This window comes from Oryx dammah, unplaced genomic scaffold (genome assembly GCF_014754425.2).
Source record: "Oryx dammah isolate SB20612 unplaced genomic scaffold, SCBI_Odam_1.1 HiC_scaffold_12, whole genome shotgun sequence".
NCBI classification, from domain to species: domain Eukaryota; kingdom Metazoa; phylum Chordata; class Mammalia; order Artiodactyla; family Bovidae; genus Oryx; species Oryx dammah.
The window spans coordinates 29,713,003-29,735,112 of record NW_024070196.1 but is presented as its reverse complement, the minus strand read 5'-3'; the positions used below and the strand labels follow the sequence as shown (position 1 = coordinate 29,735,112).

At 37.3% G+C, this 22,110-nt stretch overlaps 1 protein-coding gene across 1 annotated transcript in view; it reads left to right on the top strand.

The window, feature by feature from the left end:
- The window catches only part of INTU (inturned planar cell polarity protein), an 86,441-nt gene that overhangs the window by 42,953 nt on the left and 21,378 nt on the right, over nt 1–22,110 (top strand). Inside the window, exons 6-10 of the mRNA XM_040250514.1 lie at nt 1,147–1,236; nt 4,154–4,231; nt 7,314–7,503; nt 11,840–11,893; nt 21,853–21,915. Of these exons, the coding sequence (XP_040106448.1) occupies nt 1,147–1,236; nt 4,154–4,231; nt 7,314–7,503; nt 11,840–11,893; nt 21,853–21,915 (475 nt within the window). The remainder of the gene's footprint in view (nt 1–1,146; nt 1,237–4,153; nt 4,232–7,313; nt 7,504–11,839; nt 11,894–21,852; nt 21,916–22,110) is intronic.

Sequence of the window (22,110 nt, the reverse complement as noted above, 5' to 3'; positions counted from 1 at the left end):
TCCCTTGGAAAGGGAAGTGGCAACCCATTCCAGTATTCTTACCTGGGAAATCCTATACACAGAGGAGCCTGGCAGGCTACAGTCCATGGGTTGCAAGAGTTGGACATGACTTAGCAACTAAACCATCATCAGATGTGGAAAACTAAATATATATAGGAAAAACTTTTTTGAAAGAGTATGAAGATTATTATTATTTCAGGGATGGCTTAGCAACATGTGTCTTTTGTTGCATACAGTTTTAAAACTATAGTAAAATTAATTATGATTCTAATCTAATATTTGTCTAAAAGTACATGCACTTTTTAAACTTTATTAAGGCAAAACTAACATCCTTTTAAAAATCTCATATACTCATCTACTGTAGTATAGAAAGTACACTATGTCCTGGGTCACAATAGATAAAGATTGATGGGCATATTTTAATTTCAAAGAAAACACCTTCTCACCACCTCCCCACACTATAAGATTGAATCATATTATGTTTCCATAGTTCATTGTTGTATCTCTCTTTAGAACACATTGTTTTCCAAATTAATTGAAATATAACTGAAGTATAGTAAATGGCACATATGTAAACTATAATTTGATCATTTTTGACATTGGTATAGACCCTGAAACCATCACCATCATGAATATATCTATCACTGCAAATGTTTCCTTGAGAATACATTTAAATCTGACAACATTTTGGTTACTTATTTACATGTTCTGTACTAAGTGATCATATTTTGAGCCTGGGACGACTACATCTTCCTTCTTTGTAATCTCTTTTAGTAAATTAGGTTCATAAATAGATAATCAGTAAAAATTTGTTAACACACTGAGATGGAAGCTTTCTTCTTAAAAAAAAAGTGTATATAGTCAATTAATGTTAGCAAAAGTGTTTCAATAGTTTTTTGCTATAATGAGTCTACTTTTGTTTGACCAGGTTTTTGTGAGCTTTTTAAAGTATGTATTTTAGAATATGTTTATGTTGTACAATTCCTTGCCTTTTCTGTGTGGCAGTTAGGTATATGCCAAGAAATTTGCTTATTAAGCATGCAGTTCTTAAATCATACCATATATAATCTTTTCTAAATGACTGTTTATAATTTTATGACATTTAAAGATATTCTTAATTTCATTTTGATTCTGTTTTTTCCTTAGCTCATCCCTTCTTTTAAATGGAAAACAAATTCATATAGCTTATTGGAAAGAAACTGACAAGCTGTTGTTAATTGGCCTGCCTGCCGAGGAGTAAGTCGGGATTTTTGTTTACCTTAAATTCGTTTCTAAAATACTGCTGATAAAGTCTGTTTCATTAAAATGATGACATTTTTGTCAAAAGGTCAATTCAGGAAGTTTTACAGTTGAAAGGTTTGCTGCACTGGTTTAATGGCTACCTGTGTTCATTTGGTATGAAGGGTGCAGACAGGTACCAGGACAGCCCAGCTAGATTAATTAGTAAGGTTGTCAATACTGTTTCCTCTAAGATGCGACCAGTACAGAGGTGGCTGAGATCAGCTTGTCCTCTGCCCAGACTTTTGACAGTATCGTGGTTTGGATTTTGCATGTTTACAGTTTTTGTTCTTTTTCCTGTTGGTGATTTTGGAGAATTAAAGGTCAGCAGAAAGATGTTTTGCCTTGATGTTGAGTATCTTTGACAAAATAATGAATATTTAACTTTAAAGTGACTTCTTTAATGATATGTCTTACCACGGTCCCCTTCTTAACTTTTTTGTAAGTATTTTGAAATATTTCCTATTTTAATAGTTGGCTATAAGAGAGGGCTGACATTTATCTATATATGTGTTAGAAGTGAGTTACTAAATCCAGCCCACACTCAAAGGCAACAGTATCAAACAATGTGTGGACTTGTTTTAACACCACAAACAGGAACTTCAAAGGAGGCTGCAGTGAAAAATATTTAAATGATTGTGTTTTAAAAGGGTCTTTAATTTTGGACAGAAAGAGAATCAGAAATGTTCATATGATAGGATAGTGGTGCTATTACATGACGGTTCTCTTTAACCAGCTAATGTGCATTTTTCAGGCTTCCCAGGTGGTGCTAGTGGTAAAGAACTCGTCTGCCAATGCAGGAGACATAATAGACGCGAGTTCAGTCCCTGGGTCGGGAAGATCCCTTGGAGAAGGGCACTGCAACCCACTCCAGTATTCTTGCCTGGAGAATCCCATCAATAGAGGAGCCCGGCAGGCTACACTCTATAGGGTCACAAAGAGTCAGACACGACTGAAGTGACTTAGCATGCATGTGCATTTGAGACTGCCCTATGCCATGGGTTGTATAATGAAAAATTGAGTTGTTTCTACAGTATCAGTTCAGTTCAGTCACTCAGTCGTGTCCAACTCTGCGACTGCATGAATCGCAGCACACCAGGCCTCCCTGTCTATCACCAACTCCCGGAGTTTATCCAGACTCATGTCCATCGAGTCGGTGATGCCATCCAGCCATCTCATCCTCGGTCGTCCCCTTCTCCTCCCGCCCCCAATCCCTCCCAGCATCAGTTTTTTCCAATGAGTCAACTCTTCGCATGAAGTTTCACAGTATGGGTTTATACAAATTGGAGAATATCCAGAATAAGATGCTTTACAGTGCAGTGGCAGGTAAAAGGCAGGGTAGTGCCTTTAGACTTTTGTAGTAGCCCAAAAGGCAAAAGATACAGATAATACAGTGGTAAGATAAGGTCGTGTGGGCAATTAGAGAGCAAAGAGGAGGCCCAGCTAAAGAAGTGGGCAGAGGCTGCTCTCTCACATTCTGATGTCACCATGTGATGCCACCAGTCGCATTTAGTCAGCTAGAGACAGAGTCCACAGGTATTGCCCTGAAGCCAAAAGAGGACTGTCACTGCTGAGCTCTGGATCAAGGTTTTGCTCGATAAGGACGTTATGCTCTAGCTACTTTCTCAGTCTTTTATTACTGGGGTGGGGGTGGGGAGGGGCCTCTCCTAAATTCTTATGTCATTTCCTTCCTAGAGAACTTGGCTTGTTAAGTTAGAATGAATTGGAAGGTCCTCCTCCTTCTCTTAACTCGAGCTTCAAGTCAGAAATAGTCCCAGCCACCTCTTCACCCAGCTGTCTTATTGCTCATATCAGCCGCTCTGTAGCAGACGTTTTCCTTGTTTCATCTTGTTTCACATGACTGTGAAAGGTAGTTATTATTGTTCTCATTTGTTTTGATTGGGAAATAGAGTATTGAGAGATCATGCTCAAGCGCCTCCTCAGTGTCAGTTGGTACATCTCTGTGTCTCCACCATCATGCATGTGGTTTGTAACTAAACTGGCGTCCCTGGGATTCTTTTCCCTTGTGTGTCTTAATGCCACCGCCTGTATGTTTCTTTCTCCATCACTGTATCTTTTACAGTCAGGATGAGAAAAGCATTGCCCCACAGGGGACAGAGTGAGGCATATACTCCAGTAGTAACATGTTTTCTCGGTGGGGAGATCATCTTACTGTGATGGCTGCAGTGAATACTGAGGACGTAACCAGGAAGACAGTGTAAGGTAGTGGAGAGTAACTTTGGAGCCCACCAGCAGGTTCTGCTCCCTGGGTTTCCTTGCAGAAGTTACCTCTTAAACCTCAGTTTACCCATTGGTGTAATGAGACTAATAAGACCTGCTTTGTAAAATTCCTACAAGGCTTCAGTAAGAAAGTGTTAAGTCCATTTCTTTCCTTTCTCCTACTTTCTTTCCTTTCTTTTTCATTAAGGGGTGTCTTTTTGTCACAAGAGTTAGAGGTTCAATTGAGATTTTGGTATTACTGGAAAGTGTCAAGAATTCACATTTCTTTCTATGGGCCCAGATATTGCACCAGCTTCTTAAATGTATTACTTTTATTGAATCCTCAAAATGAACCTGAGAAGGTTTTGTGATTATGGTCCTGTTGTACATAAAGGAAATTAAATCCTAAGGGGATTAAGTAATTCCATATAGATGGTGATATAAAAGTTTGTACTTGACCCATCTTAGTACCCCAAATATAAATACCAGAGTTTTTGATTATGCAGGAAACAACCATTTTACACAGCTGTACTCATATAACTATGATACGTACTTTTCACATTTTTCATATATATAATGTAAAGATCTGCTTCTTTTGTTATGAAATCAATTGTCTATGTTATAAATGAACAGATGTTATTTTGCTTTTTTTTAGAGTACCTCTTCCTCAGCTGAGGAATATGATAGAAGATGTTGCCCAAACCTTAAAATTTATGTATGGTTCTTTAGATAGGTGAGTACTTCTTTGAATTGAATCTCACATTTTAAGTATATGATTCTAAATTACTTTTTGTGCTTAATAGTGTTCTTAGTTGTCAAGTTGTTTGTTTGTTTTATTTTCTCATCCTTCATGTCTGGCTTTTATTTTACAGCTATAGGCAGTTTTTCATTTGATCTGGTGCTTTTTCTTTTTTGATCTCCTAAGTTTTGTGAATAGTGATGTAAGCACAATTACATTGTGATTTGATATATTTTTGTTAGGGGCAAATGTAAGAGCATTTCTTCAGGACAGATACAGAAAAGAGTAAGAAGATTTCAAATAAGTTTTTTGTGTTTTCTTCTGATTATAAGACCATTGTCAAATTACTATACTGTGATATTTTTCCTTAAAAAGCTTTTTAGTAAAAAATAAAATAAAATAAATAAAAGACACAGTGGAGAAGGTAATTGACTATTTATTTTCATGTATATTCTTCCATATATTGGGTTGGCCAAAAAGTTCATTTGTTTTTTCCTCAAGATGTTACAGAGAAAGCTGAATGAACTTTCTGGCCAACCTAATATTGTTTTGAGCTCACAGTGTGCATATTTTTCTGCTTCTTGCTTTTTTAACCTCGCAGTATATGCTACATCTTTCTTGATCTGAAGGAGGAAATTTGAGGCAGTCATTTAACATTTGAACATGTAAAATTATGAGTGAGAAGTAGATTTTTTTTCTCTTTGGAGGATTGTTGTTAATTCCCAGTACTTCAGAGGGCTAAAATGGTACCTTTAATTTAAAGCCTTAAGAATATATCAATATAAAAATTCCAAAGACAGTTTATACACTTTTCCAAACCATAGTAGTATCAGCTTTGTTGTCACTGTTCTCAGAGCTGCCTAAAGGAATTTTCTGTGACCATGTCATCTGGAGAAATTGTCTAATTTGCAGTATTTTCCTCCAGAAGCCTCTTAGGAGACACCTTCCTCTCAAATCCAATTACGTATTAGCATTTTCCAAATGTGTGAACTACAAAAGGCTGGGCATTCATATACAGTGCTTTTACCTATACTAGTAAGAAAAATGTTAACCAATGAAAGTAAGGACTCTTAAGGTGGTTATAAACTACCTCCTTAAATTTATACTAGATGAGCAAATATTGCTATGCTTTGCCCTAACTGAATCTCTATTTTCAAAAAATAGAGATGATCAAAGATTAAATTCCTGTAATGAATTCTGTATATGAAGATAAAGCAATTGGAGTTGTTCTATAAATTCCAGTGAAGTAGGTTGAGGACAAAGGGACTCTTGATTTCTCTGAATTTTATTTTGATATTTAGCTTCCATTGATTTGGAAGCATCTCCAAGTTGTCAGCAAATTTAAGCAGTTTTTTCCTTACCCAAGTTAGAATTTGAAAGGCAAACTAAAATAATAAACGTCAAGATCCACTGAGTTCTTGAAACCAAGAAGCAGTATGGATCCATGATATTAACAGTCATTTTACAATAATTTTTTAATCACAAGTTTTCTGATTATGAAAGATATTAAAGGCCCATTGTGAAAAATTATGAAATGACTAAAAAGTCCAAAACTTAAATTATCATTTGTAAGTTGTGAGCCGGTTAGTCCTCTGTAAGTGACAGAAAACTGATTATACCTTTACAAAGTGTAGTGTTGTGATCAAATTAAAGATATGTTTCCTTCATCATTTCCAGCCAATCCATCAGCAAGTCCTAATCAACCTGTCTCCAAAATAAATCTCAAATCCATCCATTTCTCTCCATCTTCACTATTAACCCTGTCCAACTATTGCTGTGGCTCATTACTACGATAACTTCCTGATTACCTTGTCTCCATTCTTGCCTCTTTAATTTCCAAAGTTAGAATGATCTTTCTACATTATTATGTGGCTCCCACATACCTTTCTGATTTCAGATCTCAATCCCCACTGCCTTTCTGTACTGTTCTGCAGGCATCCTGGTCAAGCCTGTTCCCGCCCTGGCTTTTGTACTCTTCCATCTCACTAGACCCTCTTGACATCAGGACCTCAGCTTAAATGCCCTATTTCTTCTCAGAGATCCTTCCCTAACCATTTGATTTAAAATAGCCAGCCAGTACCCCACCCATTCAGTCTTGTTCTCTGCTTAGTCCTTTGTACAAGTTCATGCTTTTACTTTTTGATCATTTATCATCATTCTCCAGTAGAGTGGGAGCTCCAGGGGAGTAGAGACTTTGTCTTTTGTCTATTTTTATTGCTGTACCTCCATGCATGAGAATAGTGCCTGAAACACAGCAGGCACTCAAGTAATTAGCTGAATGAATCAGTGAATATTATTCTGATATATTAATGGTATATATATATGTATCAGTTATTGTGTTATCCAGTAGTTTATACCACTGAATGGTTGTAGGTAATGCTATACTACTTTTACATCACTGAAACCAAGTTTTTGTTTTGTTTTTTTCAGTTTTTAAATAGCTGTGCCTTCATTAGCAAAGAGGGGAGGAAATAACTTAGGCTAATCATGTGTTTACTGTATACCAGTAAGTAATAGGCATAGTAAGTACTTACTGTATACTAGGTACTTTTCATGAGAGTTAGATTGTATTATCCCTGTTTTTACAGTTGGGAACAAAAGTTCAGAGAAAGGTTAGATGATTTTCCTGAGAGATCTACCTAGTGAAAAGCAGTGAGTTCAGTCAGATCTGTTCTAGAAGCTCAAAATCTTTTTGTTATCCTATGGTGACTGAAAGATACTGGGAGTTGTAAATGGTTGAGAAATAATCAAAAGTGAAAGCAACTTACATTTTTTGCCAAAAGGGTACTTCAGCCCATTCTGTTTTAGGTACACCACTTGTGTTAGCCCTGTGGTTTTCCCATAGTACCATCTGTCCAGTGCACTTGAGAATAAAGTCTTAGGGTAAAAAATATTGACAGGGTGACTTTCTTAATATACTCTATCAGTAACATTATGGCTACTAATTCTTATTAAGAAGGGAGGAGTAAGGAAGAGAACCTATGTAGCTGGGCAAGATCCAGTCCCTTTAGGATTGTACAAGCGATGACCACCATTTCCATGTGTTGTTCTAACATTACAGCTCTTGTTTTTTCAGTGCCTTCTGCCAGGCTGAGAATGTTCCTCGTTTGGATCATTTCTTCAGCTTGTTTTTCCAAAGAGCACTTCAGCCCACTAAACTACATTCGAGTGCCAGTCCCAGCACACAGCAGTATGATGCTTCCAGTGCAATACTTTTAGACAATCTCCCTGGAGTTCGGTGGCTCACACTTCCCCAGGAAATTAAGGTACTCTTAGGTGTCATAAATAAGAATCAGAGCCAGTTGCCTTATAATTCTTTATTTTCCCTTTTTTTTTTCCTCCCCCATAGGCTTTTTGTTATATTCAGGATTGTGGGTAAGAGTTAAAAGGGCAACTAGTTGATATGGTAGGAGGTCCAGTGCAGTGAACTTTTTCTAAATAAAAATTAGTTCTCTCATCTTACTTTAACATTCAGGCTTTGTTCAAACTTGGAATACTTTTTGGAAATCATAATTATATGTGTGTCTTACTTTTTAATTCTGTGGTTTTGATTTTATAATGCAGGGTCGTTGAGTTAGGTGGGTGAAATGATTGGCTAACAAATATTCTTAACTAAAATACAAACTCCATGAATAATACCAAAATCTTTGTTTACATGAGCATCTGTAATTACCCTTAGCCTTGTCCCATAGATAGCTCACCCAAAGGTAATCTTCATGAGGGTTATCAATGTGATTTTAGTCATTTCTAGATCCAGAATAACTATGGATTGAATGGCTGAAGACTCATTTCAAACATATTCATAAACAGCAGTATATTTACCCACAGCATTTGTAACAGTATTAATGAGGCACCATGCCATAGCAGTTCCTTGTCCATGAGGAAACTCAAGCTATGTTGTAGTAAAACCCCAATTCAAGATTCTTCTCTTCATGGAATTCTATATCATCAAATAATTATGCCTTTTGACAGTTTAATAATAATTTAAACTGATATATCAGTCTCTTTACTCAGTTTTCTCATCTGTAAAAAGGGAACAATAATAGTATCTACTTCATAAAGAAGTTATAATACATAAAATGCTTAAGAGTCATGCCTTGCACATTGTTGTAATTATAGTTGTGAAAGTAGTAGTATATATTGTATAACTGGAGGGAGTTGAGGGGTTAGAGCATGTTTAAAGGAAACTTTACCTTCTGATATTCTTTTTTTGTCCTTGCCTCTGTCAGCTGCCTCCTGCTGCATTTTTTTATCTGAGGCCAATGATTATAATTTTCCTAAATCATTTCTATGCTAAAAAGTATGAAATATAGAATTCTACTCCCATGAAGAAGAGACAGAGTTTAATTAGATAACCTTACATTTAATATAGAAAGACCCTGGTTCCAAAGTCTGCCTCATGTCCATTCTGGGGTCTTTTTTCTTCTGAAAGACACAAGACCCATTGTCAGAGGTGCTATCATCTCTTTCCTATAGTAGGAAATGGCCACCCATTCCAGTTTTCTTTCCTGGAAAATTCCATAGACAGAGGAGCCTGGTGGACTGTGGTCCACGGAGTTGCAGAGTCAGATACCACTGAGCAGTTAAGCACACACACCATCATCTCATGAGTTTTGCCCCAAGTTCTTTCCCCTAAGACTCTCTTCACTTAAACAAATGTTTACTCCACAAAGTATATAGTCTCTTCTGTGAGAATAGAGATATAAGACTAAATGTTTTTTGGGGCAGTGTCTTTAGACTTTGGATATATTAAGATTAAATATTTTCCTTCTAAGAAGTTTAAGACATTTAAAAATGCAGCCTATTTCAGTCTTATAAATTCCATGTGAAGGCTTCTTCCTATATTCAGATTTCTCTTTTATTGACATTATCCCTCTTAGTTTAGCATATATTTGATTAAAAGGACTCAGTTCAGTTCAGTTGCTCAGTCGTGTCCGACTCTTTGCAACCCCATGAATCGCAGCACGCCAGGCCTCCCTGTCCATCACCAACTCCCGGAGTTCACTCAGACTCGCGTCCATTGAGTCGGTGATGCCATCCAGCCATCTCATCCTCTGTCGTCCCCTTCTCCTCCTGCCCCCAATCCCTCCCAGCATCAAAGTCTTCTCCAGTGAGTCAACTCTTCGCATGAGGTGGCCAAAGTACTGGAGTTTCAGCTTTAGCATCATTCCTTCCAAAGAAATCCCAGGGCTGATCTCCTTCAGAATGGACTGGTTGGATCTCCTTACAGTCCAAGGGACTCTCAAGAGTCTTCTCCAACACCACAGTTCAAAAGCATCAATTCTTTGGCGCTCAGCCTTCTTCATAGTCCAGCTCTCACATCCATACATGCAACTCTGTGAAGCAATTATCCTTCAGTGAAAAATTAGTATATATTTTAAAAGTATATAGTCCTCAACTCTGTGAAGCAATTATCCTTCAATTAAAAATTAGTATGTATTTTAAAAGTTGCTTTGGTTTATGCATACATCAACATCAATCAGCCACAGGCATACATATGTCCCCTCCCTCCACCCCGCCTCCACCTCCCACCCTGTATACTTTATTTTTATCAGCCTAAGACAATATCACACTGAGAAATCACCATGTAAACTGATGTATATTCTGTAATCTTTTGACCAAATCATACCTGTTGCTTTATCTCACCAGAGCTTTGGTTGTACTTGTACTTTCTGAATCTGACATTTCTATATGGAGGTCAGCCTTTACTGTGCCAAGTATTCAGATGTGTGCTGTGCTCTAGGAATCCAGAAAAGTCCTTTGGATGTTCACAGTGTAGTTGGGTAGGTGGAACTTGTACACAGGAAACAATGAGGATATAGCTGAGATGTTTTCACATTTTGTAGTCTGGTTAAGAGAATTAAGAATAATATTTTTGGAAAGAGATAGACATGCTCTGATAAAGTGATCTAAAAGTCTCTGATGAATGTAAAGTTTGAAATACATGGTAATCCTTGACGTTTTTGTTTTTATCAGCAGACTTAAAGAACTCAAAAGCTTTGCTTTTCCCTTTGAGATTTCTTACTGTGATTAAAAATAGTAGGATTTATTGACTATATTTATTCCAATGGAAAACAGTAAGAAATTTTGTGCCTTGAGAAATTTAGTTAAAAACATATAGGTGTGTGAGGTAATTTGTACCTGATAAATTTTAGGTGGGAATAATTGCTTTTAAGTTGGAGAAAAATATACTTGTTCTGAGTTTAGTATATGGTGAAGTTGCACTTCAGTTTTCTTTCCCAGGTGTTGGAGAATTTCCTTATTTTGTATGTCAGACTTTAAAAAAAATTTTTTTCCCTAAAATACATTGGAATAATTAAAAGATATTTTACTTTTTCTCTTAAGGAGTATGAAGAAACAATTATAGTAACCTTGTGTTTTAGCCTATAGAGTTCAGTAGCAGGAATAGCAACCTGTTTTAACGTTTCTGTGATCAGAAATCTTAAGTAGGTAATTTTCTTTTTGTCCTATAGTTTTTCACAATAGAAACTATAGCCACAAAAAGGAGAACATGAAGTATTTGCTAGATGCAGAAAAATGTAGGTCACAAATGAGTAATAAGTCACACTGTGTGAAAAGCATTGAGAGGCATGACTAATGTTTCCAAAGCTTCTGTCATCTCAGTAAGACACAGTTTGTGAAACGGTCCTGCAGAGAGTGCCCTTGGCCTTTAAAAAAAATAAAAAACAAGGATTATTTTTCACAAATACCATACATGCTACAAACTTTAACTATCAATAGTTTTCAGTTTATATATATGCATTACAGATTAAACCTCAGATTAAATATATTCTGCCTTAAAATTTTGAATGCTTCAGGGAAGGACAAATACATGAAAGAGTTCAGGCAAATTCCATAGGAACAGAAGCTAAATCCTAAGTAAGAGATTTTTCTAATAACTCTGTAGGGTGGTTAAACTGTGCCAGGTTCCAGGGGAACACTTGCTTTCATGATTTAATCCATGAATAAAGATTAACAGTCTTTTTATACAAAAGAGTTCAAAGGCAAGAGACAGGGAAGAATGTTGATATTTTCCAAGATCCAACTGTTGAGAAATATATAGAGAATAGAAAAATAAACAATTCATAATAGATTGGCTATATCAAGGTCGATTTGTTTTACTCTTAAGATTTTTAATAGGTTAAAATTTTTTCTGACAAAACTGTAAAGCAGCTTTGTAACTTCATAAATTAGTTTGCACTGAATACAGAGTGAAACCCATTTTGCAATAATGAAGATGTAAGTGAAAAATGCCTGTATGTTAAAATACACTGATTTTATTTTTGTAATTGCAAAGCTTAAAAGCAAGATGTTCCATTTTGGGACATTCCTTAAACAACACAAAGGAGAGAGAGATATTTATTTACTTCTTCAAGTAATTATTGGAGGAGGAAATGGCAACCCCCTCCATTATTCTTGCCTGGAGAATCCCATGGACAGAGGAGCCTGGTGGCTACAGCCCATGGGGTTGCAAAGAGTCAGACACGACTGAAGCAACTTAGCACACACAAGTAATTAAGCACTTTTATATGACCAGTACTAAAAAGTAAGTAATATAAATTAAATGTTTGTGTTACAGTTTTTTTTCTTTCCCCCATATAGTTGGAATTAGACACGGCATTGAGTGACTTGGAGGCTGCAGACTTTGCAGAACTGGTAAGAGAAGCAGTGGGTTTTAGGAAAAGTTCATTGTTTATTTCTTATTTTGTAAATCAGTCATTATTCTAAGTATTTTCCAAGGAGGCATGTAATAATCATTATATGCAGTATCAGTTATAACTGGGCTTTGAAAGAAAGACCTTACATGTTATATTGATCGGTAGTATGTTTTTTAATTATTTAAAATATATATATATTTCCTAGCTCTGTCTAGTGAAATATATTTCCTAGCTCTGTCCACTAGAGCATCACTAGCACCCAGGCCATTGTGTATAAATAATATTTTTCATTTAAGGCAACCAAGACTACTATGAGAAATGGCTAAATCCAGATTTAGGGCTGAAAATGTACAAGATAAACTTGGCAACATCTTGTATATCAGACATCCAGGAAGCTTTCAAAAATTACTAGGTTTAATTTAAGGTTCAAGTAATTAGGAGACAACTTGAAGAGGCTCCCACTTGAACATCTATAAGGATAATAACTACACTGGATTGAAACACATCAGATATATCTAAGTCTATGAGTTCATAATGGTACTAAAGAAAAAAGAAAGTTATTGGTCAACTTTGGAGAATACTAAGGAACCCATCCGATACTGTGAAACAGTAATTAGGGAGAAAGAATCTAACATTGATCTCCTTTCCTGTCTAAACCATACCTCAGTGTTACCAAATAGAGATGAGGGGAGTTACTCTTTACAGTCAGTCAGTTCAGTCGCTCAGTCATGTCTGACTCTTTGCAACCCCATGGACTGCTGCACGCCAGGCTTCCCTGTCCATCACCTACTCCTGGAGCTTGCTCAGACTCATGTCCATTGAGTCAGTGATGCCATCCAACCATCTCATTCTCTGTCGTCCCCTTCTCCTGCCTTGAATCTTTCCCAGCATCAGGGTCTTTTCCATTGAGTCAGTTCTTCGAATTAGGTGGCCAAAGTATTGGCGCTTCAGCATCAGTCCGTCCAATGAATAGTCAGGATTGATTTCCTTTAGGGTTGACTGGTTTGATCTCCTTGCAGTTCAAGGGACTCTCAAGAGTCTTCTCCAACACCACAGTTCAAAAGCATCAATTCTTCAGCACTCAGCTTTCTTCATGGTCCAACTCTCACATCCATACATGACTACTGGAAAAAACCATAGCTTTGACTAGACAGACCTTCATCAGCAAAGTAATGTCTCTGCTTTTTATTGTCCTGTCTAGGTTTCTCATAGCTTTTCTTCCAAGGAGCAAATAAATGTCTTAATTTCATGGCTGCAGTCACCATCTGCAGTGATTTTGGAGCCCCCCAAAGTAAAATCTGTCACTGTTTCCATTGTTTCCTCTTCTATTTGCCTGCAAGTGATGGGACCAGATGCCATGATCTTAGTTTTCTGAATGTTGAGGTTTAAGCCAACTTCTTCACTCTCCTCTTGCATTTCTTTCATCAAGAGGCTCTTCGGTTCTTCTTTGCTTTCTGCCAAAACGGTGGTGTCATCTGCATATCTGAGGTTATTGATATTTCTCCTGGTAATCTTGATTCCAGCTGTGCTTCACCCAGCCCTGCATTTTGCATGATGTACTCTGCATATAAGTTAAATAAGCAGGGTGACAGTATACAGTCTTGAGGTACTCCTTTCCTGATTTGGAACTAGTCTGTTGTTCCATGTCCAGTTCTAACTGTTGATTCTTGACCTGCATACAGATTTCTCAGGAGGCAGGTAAGGTGGTTAGGTATTCCCATCTCTTTCAGAATTTTCCACAGTTTGTTGTGATCCACACAGTCAAAGGCTTTGGTATAGTCAATAAAGCAGAAGTACATGTTTTTCTGGAACTCTCTTGCTTTTTCTATGATCCAAAGGATGTTGGCAATTTGATCTCTGATTCCTCTGCCTTTTCTAAATCCAGCTTAAACATCTGGAAGTTCTCTTTATGGAATTGGTCTATCTAACAGATCAAGCAAGAATGACAGAATTGGAATGTCATTTTTCAATGAGTTAAAAGATCTAAGCAGTGATTGGCTATAGCTGTTAACATCACAAAAAGAAAGTCAGCCAGACAGTATATGGTTCCTGTTGGAAGCACACAAACCACCTATAAAATATATTCAATCACACCTCAAGGTCTGACTACCAATTTGTAGAAAATACAGGGGAAAAGGGGCATGTTAGATGACCTCATTAGGAGGAGGGGGATTGCTGTCAGCAAAACTCAGACTAGGAAACACAACAGGATGGTTTCTTCAACAAGTAGATTAGAAGGCAGGGTGTAGGGTAGTAGGGGCATGGGAGGTGGCGCGCAGTCAGGAGAAATTGAGGAGAACCTATCAGTTATGAGTGACTCAAGAAACATCAACTGATGTCAGTATGGTGGATCTTACTTGGATTCTGATTCAAACAAACAAAATATTTTAAAATGTGTATGAGTCAATCAAGAACACATAAACACAGATAACTGGATATTAGGTAGGAATAATTCTTTAGATGTGGTAATGATATTCTGGGCATATATTTTTTTTAAAAGTCCTTCTGTTTTAGAGATGCATTCTAAAGTAGTTACAGATGAAATGATACAACATCTGGAATTGATTTGGAAATAATTCATCAGGGAGAGGGAAGAAGGAGAGAGATGAAACAAGGTTAGCCACATACTGGTCTTTGTTAAAGCTGGGTGGTGATGGGTACCTAGGAGCTAATATATTATTCTATTTTTGTATGCTAATATTTTCAGTAATGAAAGTTTTTTAAAAGTAAATGGGACGTTAGGAAGTAGAAGCAGTGAGGCTGGGTCATTTTTTAGCAGATTGCTGTTGAAAGTGGGGAGAGGTGGTTCACTTGAAAGGTGGCTTAGTCTTAGCTAAGATCCAGAGCAAATGGAAGGGTATTTTGTTTGTAAAAAGAGTGGAAATTTAAGCAAGGAGAACTATTTGTAGGTTGTACATTTTTTCACCAATGGGGGAAAAAAAATTAACTGGATACTAATCATTAGGAGCAGTTTAGATCCAAAGTATTAAAATATGTAGGCTTTCAGAACCTAGATTTGTAAGTTTAATTAAAACTCTTAACACTTGTGTTCATAGAACATCATTTTAATGAACAGTGGAACTAACTGGTTAGAAAAAGATCTGTTGGGATTCCTTGTCTACAACATCAAGACACAATACACAAAAGAAAAAAGTTGATAAATTGATAATGTAAAATGATACAACTGTTTGGAAAACAGTTTGGAAGTTTCTTAATAAGCTAAACATCTGTACTATGGACATCACCAGATGGTCAATACCAAAATCAGACTGATTATATTCTTTGCAGCCAAAGATGGAGAAGCTCTATAGAGTCAGCAAAAACAAGACCAGGAGCCGACTGTAGCTCAGATCATGAACTCCTTATCGCCAAATTTAGACTTACTGAAGAAAGTAGGGAAAACTACTAGACCATTCAGGTATGACATAAATCAAATCCCTTACAATTACACAGTGGAAGTGACAAATAGATTCCAGGGATTATTAGATCTGATAGAGTGCCTGAAGAACTATGGATGGAGGCTCATGACCTTGTACAGGAGGCCGTGATCAAGACCATCCCTAAGAAAAAGAAATGCAAAAAGGCAAAATGGTTGTCTGAGGAGGCCTTACAAATAGCTGTGAAAAGAAGAGATGCCAAAGGCAAAGGAGAGAAGATATACCCATTTGAATACAGAGTTCCAGAGAACAGCAGGGAGAGATAAGAAAGCCTTCCTAAGTGATCAGTGCAAGAAGTAGAGGAAAGCAATAAATCTCTTCAAGAAAATTAGAGATACCAAAGAAACATTTCATGCAAAGATGGCACACAATGAAGGACAGAAATGGTATGGACCTAACAGAAGCAGAAGGTATTAAGAAGAGGTGGCAAGAATACACAGAAGAACTGTTCAAAAAAGATCTTCATGACCCAGATAATCACAATGGCATGGTCACTCAGCTAGAACCAGACATCCTGGAATGAGAAGTCAAGTGGGCCTTAGGAAGCATCACTATGAACTAAGCTAGTCAAGGTGATAGAATTCCAGTTGAGCTATTTCAAATCCTGAAAGATGATGCTGTGAACGTGCTGCACTCAATATGCCAGCAAATTTGGAAAACTCAGCAGTGGCCGCAGGACTGGAAAAAGTCAGTTTTCATTCCAATCCCTAAGAAAGGCAATGCCAAAGAATGCTCAAACTACCGCACAATTGCACTCATCTCACACGCTAGCAAAGTAATGCTCAAAATTCTCCAAGCGAGGCTTCAACAGTACGTGAACTGTGAACTTCCAGATGTTCAAGCTAGATTTAGAAAAGGCAGAGGAACCAGAGGTCAAATTGCCAACATCCGTTGGATCATCAGAAAAGCGAGAGAGTTCCAGAAAAACATGTACTTCTGCTTTATTGACTACACCAAAGTCTTTGACTGTGTAGATCATAACAAACTGTGGGAAATTCTTAAAGAGCTAGGAATACCAGACCACCTTACCTACCTCCTAAGAAATTTGTATGCAGGTCAAGAATCAACAGTTAGAACTGGACATGGAACAACAGCCTAGTTCCAAATCAGGAAAGGAGTACCTCAAGACTGTATACTGTCACCCTGCTTATTTAACTTATATGCAGAGTACATCATGCAAAATGCAGGGCTGAATGAAGCACAAGCTGGAATCAAGATTGCCAGGAGAAATATCAATAACCTCAGATATGCAAATGACACCATACTTATGGCAGAAAGCTAAGAACTAAAGAGCCTCTTGATAAAGTGCAAGAGGAGAGTGAAAAAGTTGGCTTAAACCTCAACATTCAGAAAACTAAGATCATGGCATCCAGTCCCATCACTTCATGGCAAATAGATGGGGAAAACAATGGAAACAGTGACAAAATCACTGCAGATGGTAACGGCAGCCATGAAATTAAAAGACGCTTGCTCCTTGAAAGAAAAGTTATGACCAACCTACACAGTTTATGAAAAAGCAGAGATGTTACTTTGCCAACAAAGGTCTGTCTAGTCAAAGCTATGGTTTTTTCCAGTAGTCATGTATGGATGTGAGAGTTGGACCCATAAAGAAAGCCGAGCGCCAAGGAATTGACGCTTTTGAACTGTGTTGTTGGAGAAGACTCTTAGAGTCCCTTGGACAGTGAAGAGGTCTAACCAGTCCATCTTAAAGGAAATCAATCCTGACTATTCATTGGAAGGACTGATGCTGAAGCTGAAACTCCAATACTTTGGCCACCTGATGCAAAGAACTGACTCATTGGAAAAGACCCTGATGCTGGGAAAGACTGAAGGCAGGAGAAGGGGACAACAGAGAATGAGATGGTTGGATGGCATCACCAACTCAATGGACATGAGTTTGAGTAAGCTCTGGGAGTTGGTGATGGACGGGGAGGCCTGGCATGCTACAGTCCATGGCATTACAAAGAGTCAGACGTGACTGAGCAGCTGAACTCAACTCATTGCTATCTAACTTCCCAAGAGAAATGAAATCTATGTCAATACAAAGACCTGTAAACAAATGTTCATAGCAGCTTCATTTTTAATAGTCAAGAGACCATTCAAATAATCAATGTCCATCAACAAAGTATTATATATATATATATGTGTGTGTGTGTGTGTGTGTGTGTGTGTGTGTGTGTGTGTGTGTGCATTGGAATAATACTCAGCAAAAAAAAATTGGCAACAGTGTTGATATAACTGTTCTATATCTTGATGTTGGTGGTACTTACACATCTGTACACATTTGTCAGAACTGGCAGAATAATTCACAGTTTTATATTAATTAAAAAAAAGAGAGATCTATTCTAAACTTTTTGTGACATTAGATATAAGATTTAATGTTTTAATTCTGTGTTCTTTCCTTTAGTTGTTTTAAGATTATTATTACGGTATAATTTATATTAAGTAAATTTTTTGTGCCCTTTTATAGTCAGTCCCTTTCCCTATCCCCAGTCCCTGTAACCGCTGATCTGTTTACTGTGAACCTGGTTTTTACCTTTTCTGGAATGTCACATAAGTTGAATCACATGGTAAATAATTTGCATCTGACTTTTTTTAATTGGGAAGTTTAAATATTTAGTTTTACAAATGTTACATGATTACATTCTTATGGGGAAATGCAAACAGTAAACATAAACCTAGCATTTTGCTTGACCACTCATACATCAAAACCAGCCCTATTCTCAGAGTTAACCATTGTTATCAGTTGATATATATTCTTGGTAACCTTGTATTTATGATCTTACATGGAAGTAATTCTGTCTGATATGTTCAGTGTCGATGATACTGTCATACTGCTAGTAGGAATATAAACTGATGCAACCTCTCAGGAAAACAATCTGGCAATATACATAAAATATATATATATCCTCTGGTATAGGAATTCAACCTCCAGGAACTTATCAACTAAGGAAAATATCAGGGAGGTACACAAAGATTTTCTTTCTAAGAATATTCTCCACAGCATTATTTATACCCTGAAAAATTACTGGAAATAAAATATTACATTATGGAATCTGTTCAGTAATATTGCCATTGAAATCATGTTTAGAAAACTGTCTACTGACATGAAAAAATATTCAAAATCATTTTCTGTGGAAAAAGCAGGGTCCAAGACGACAACAACAGAACCAAACAAAGCACCAAAAATACCAATTGTTGGCAAGGATGTAGAAGAATTGGAAGCCCTATGTACTCTTGGTGGGAATGCAAAGCAGTGCAAATGTTATAAAACACAGCATGGTGGTCTCCACAAAAATATAAAAAATAGAAGTACCACATGACCCAGCAGTTGATATACTCAAAAGAATTAAGAGACACTTGCAAACCCACGTTCACAGTAGCATCATTCACAACAGCCAAAAAGAGAAAGCAACCTGCCTTCACCAACAGATGAATGAGCAGACAGAAATTATGGACAATCCTACTGTGAAACATGACTTAGCCCCCCAAAGGAAGTAAATTTTGACATATGCCTCAACAGGGCTGAACCCAGAGGACACCACAGCACTAGCACATCACAAAGGCAAACCAAGCCCATCACAAGATAAAATAGTGCATGATTTCACTCGTTGTTGTTGTTTACTCACTCAGTTCAGTTCAGTTCAGTCGCTCAGTCGTGTCCGACTCTGCGACCCCATGAATTGCAGCACACCAGGCCTCCCTGTCCATCACCATCTCCTGGAGTTCACTCAGACTCACGTCCATCGAGTCCGTGATGCCATCCAGCCATCTAATCCTCAGTCGTCCCCTTCTCCTCCTGCCCCCAATCCCTCCCAGCATCAGAGTCTTTTCCAATGAGTCAACTCTTCGCATGAGGTGGCCAAAGTACTGGAGCTTCAGCTTTAGCATCATTCCTTCCAAAGAAATCCCAGGATTGATCTCCTTCAGAATGGACTGGTTGGATCTCCTTGCAGTCCAAGGGACTCTCAAGAGTCTTCTCCAACACCACAGTTCAAACGCATCAATTCTTCAGCACTCAGCCTTCTTCACAGTCCAACTCTCATATCCATACATGACCACAGGAAAAACCATAGCCTTGACTAGATGGACCTTAGTCAGCAAAGTAGTGTCTCTGCTTTTGAATATACTATCTAGGTTGACCATAACTTTTCTTCCAAGGAGTAAGTGTCTTTTAATTTCATGGCTGCAGTCACCATCTGCAGTGATTTTGGAGCCCCAAAAAATAAAGTCTGACACTGTTTCTACCGTTTCCCCATCCATTTCCCATGAAGTGATGGGACCAGATGCCATGATCTTTGTTTTCTGAATGTTGAGCTTTAAGCCAACTTTTTCGCTCTCCTCTTTCACTTTCATCAAGAGGCTTTTTAGCTGCTTTTCACTTTCTGCCATAAGAGTGGTGTCATCCGCATATCTGAGGTTATTGATATTCTCCCGTCAATCTTGATTTCAGTCTGTGCTTCCTCCAGTCCAGCGTTTCTCATGATGTACTCTGCATATAAGTTAAATAAGCAGGGTGACAATATACAGCCTCGACGTACTCCTTTTCCTGTTTGGAACCAGTCTGTTGTTCCATGTCCAGTTCCAACTGTTGCTTCCTGACCTGCATACAGATTTCTCAAGAGGCAGGTTAGGTGGTCTGGTATTCCCATCTCTTTCAGAACTTTCCACAGTTTGTTGTGATCCACACAGTCAAAGGCTTTGGCATAGTCAATAAAGCAGAAATAGATGTTTTTCTGGAACTCTCTTGCTTTTTCCATGATCCAGCAGATGTTGGCAGTTTGATCTCTGGTTCCTCTGCCTTTTCTAAAACCAGCTTGAACATCAGGGAGTTCACAGTTCATGTATTGCTAAAGCCTGGCTTGGAGAATTTTGAGCATTACTTTACTAGCATGTGAGATGAGTGCAATTGTGCGGTAGTTTGAGCATTCTTTGGCATTGCTTTTCTTTGGAATTGGAATGAAAACTGTGGCCAACTCTTTGTGACTCCATGGATTGTACCCCATCCCGCTCCTCTGGGATTTCCCAGGCAAGAATGTAGGAGATGCCTGAAGTAGTCAGATTCATAAAAAACAGAAAGTAGAAGAGTAGATTTCAGGGGCTGGGGGAAGGAAGGGGGTTGGAGAGTTGTTTGATAGATAGTAAGTTTCAGTTTTGCAAGAGGAAAAAGTTCTGATTTGGTTGCAAACTTGCGAACAGTGTGAATTGTGCATAATGCTATTGAGCTGTACATTTAACAGTTATTAAGACAGTAAATTTTATGTATATTTCACCATGTAAAATTTTTTAAATTAAAATTCTTTCTAAAAGTTTACCTACAGTAAAGAGCTTCCATACCCTCAAAAAGCTTCTGATAAATTTATTAACACCTCATTCTTAAATGTGAGTACAGTAAAGCATCACAGGAAATATCACATACAAGCAGACAAAACAAATGAACAAGGATGAGTTTGACTTCTTTCACGTAACATAATTTATTTGAGATTCATTCATTTCATTGTCTATATCAGTAGTTCAGTCCTTTTTACTGCAGACAGTAGTCCACTGTATGAAGTTATCACAGTGTTTATCCATTCCCCACTTGAGGGATATTTAGATTATTTCCAGTTTTCCTTAGGTTTTGTTGTGTTGTTTTTTTAATTATAAAAGTAATGCATGCATATTGGGTTAAAAAAATGCAAGCATGATTAATAAAAACACATGTCCTCCTTCCTCATCCCTCTCCACCAGTTCCATCCCCAGTTGTAACTAACTGCTCCAACAGTTTGGAATGTATTCTTCCAGAGGAACCTGGAGGGCTACAGTCTATGGATCGCACAGAGTAGATGCACTGAGCGACTTAGCACACAGGCATGCATATATATATACACACATACATACACATATCATTGGGGGTGCTGTTTTTTATTAGAAATTCTAAACTTTATACAAAAGTCTTGACTGTCTTGTTCAAGTATTTCTGTAGATTTATAAAAGAAGAATTACTCAAAGGGTATGTGTATTTAAATTTTTTTACATACTATTAAACCCCAAATAGGTTGTACCAGTTTATACTTTCAAAAATAGTATATGGTAATATCAAATATTTTAGATGATCCCTTTCAATCCCCCTTAGGGTAACAAACATTATGTTCTACTCTTAGGTGTCTCTATTCAACTGTATTTTATAAGAATCAAAAATAAGATTGTTTTCAGTCAAAAATAAATACATAGGCACCTTATGCCTCAATATAAGGACCTATGTTCAGCAAACTATATTCATTATCTTGTAATAACCTATAAAGGAAAAGAATCTGAAAAAGAATGTGTGTGTGTATATGTATGTAACTGAACCACCTTACTGTACATCTGAAACATTGTAAATCAACTGTGCTTCTATAATAAATAAATACCAAAAAGGAGAAACTTCAGTTACTAAGGGCTGTAATTTCCATTTTAACTGTTGTAGCTTAACTAGGATATTTTTTAAATCATAAAAAATATATATACGTATATAAATCCACTGTGGTTTTCCCCCCAGTCTGAGGATTACTATGACATGAGACGGCTATATACAATTTTGGGGTCTTCTCTATTTTACAAGGTAAGTTAAGCTTGACTTTTATTTTTTTATTTATTTTTTGCTCTTTATTTTATTTTTTATTTTACTTTACAATACTGTATTGGTTTTGTCATACATTGACATAAATCCGCCAAGGGTGTACATGAGTTCCCAATCCTAAACCCTCCTCCCACCACCCTCCCCATATCATCTCTTTGGGTCATCCCAGTGCACCAG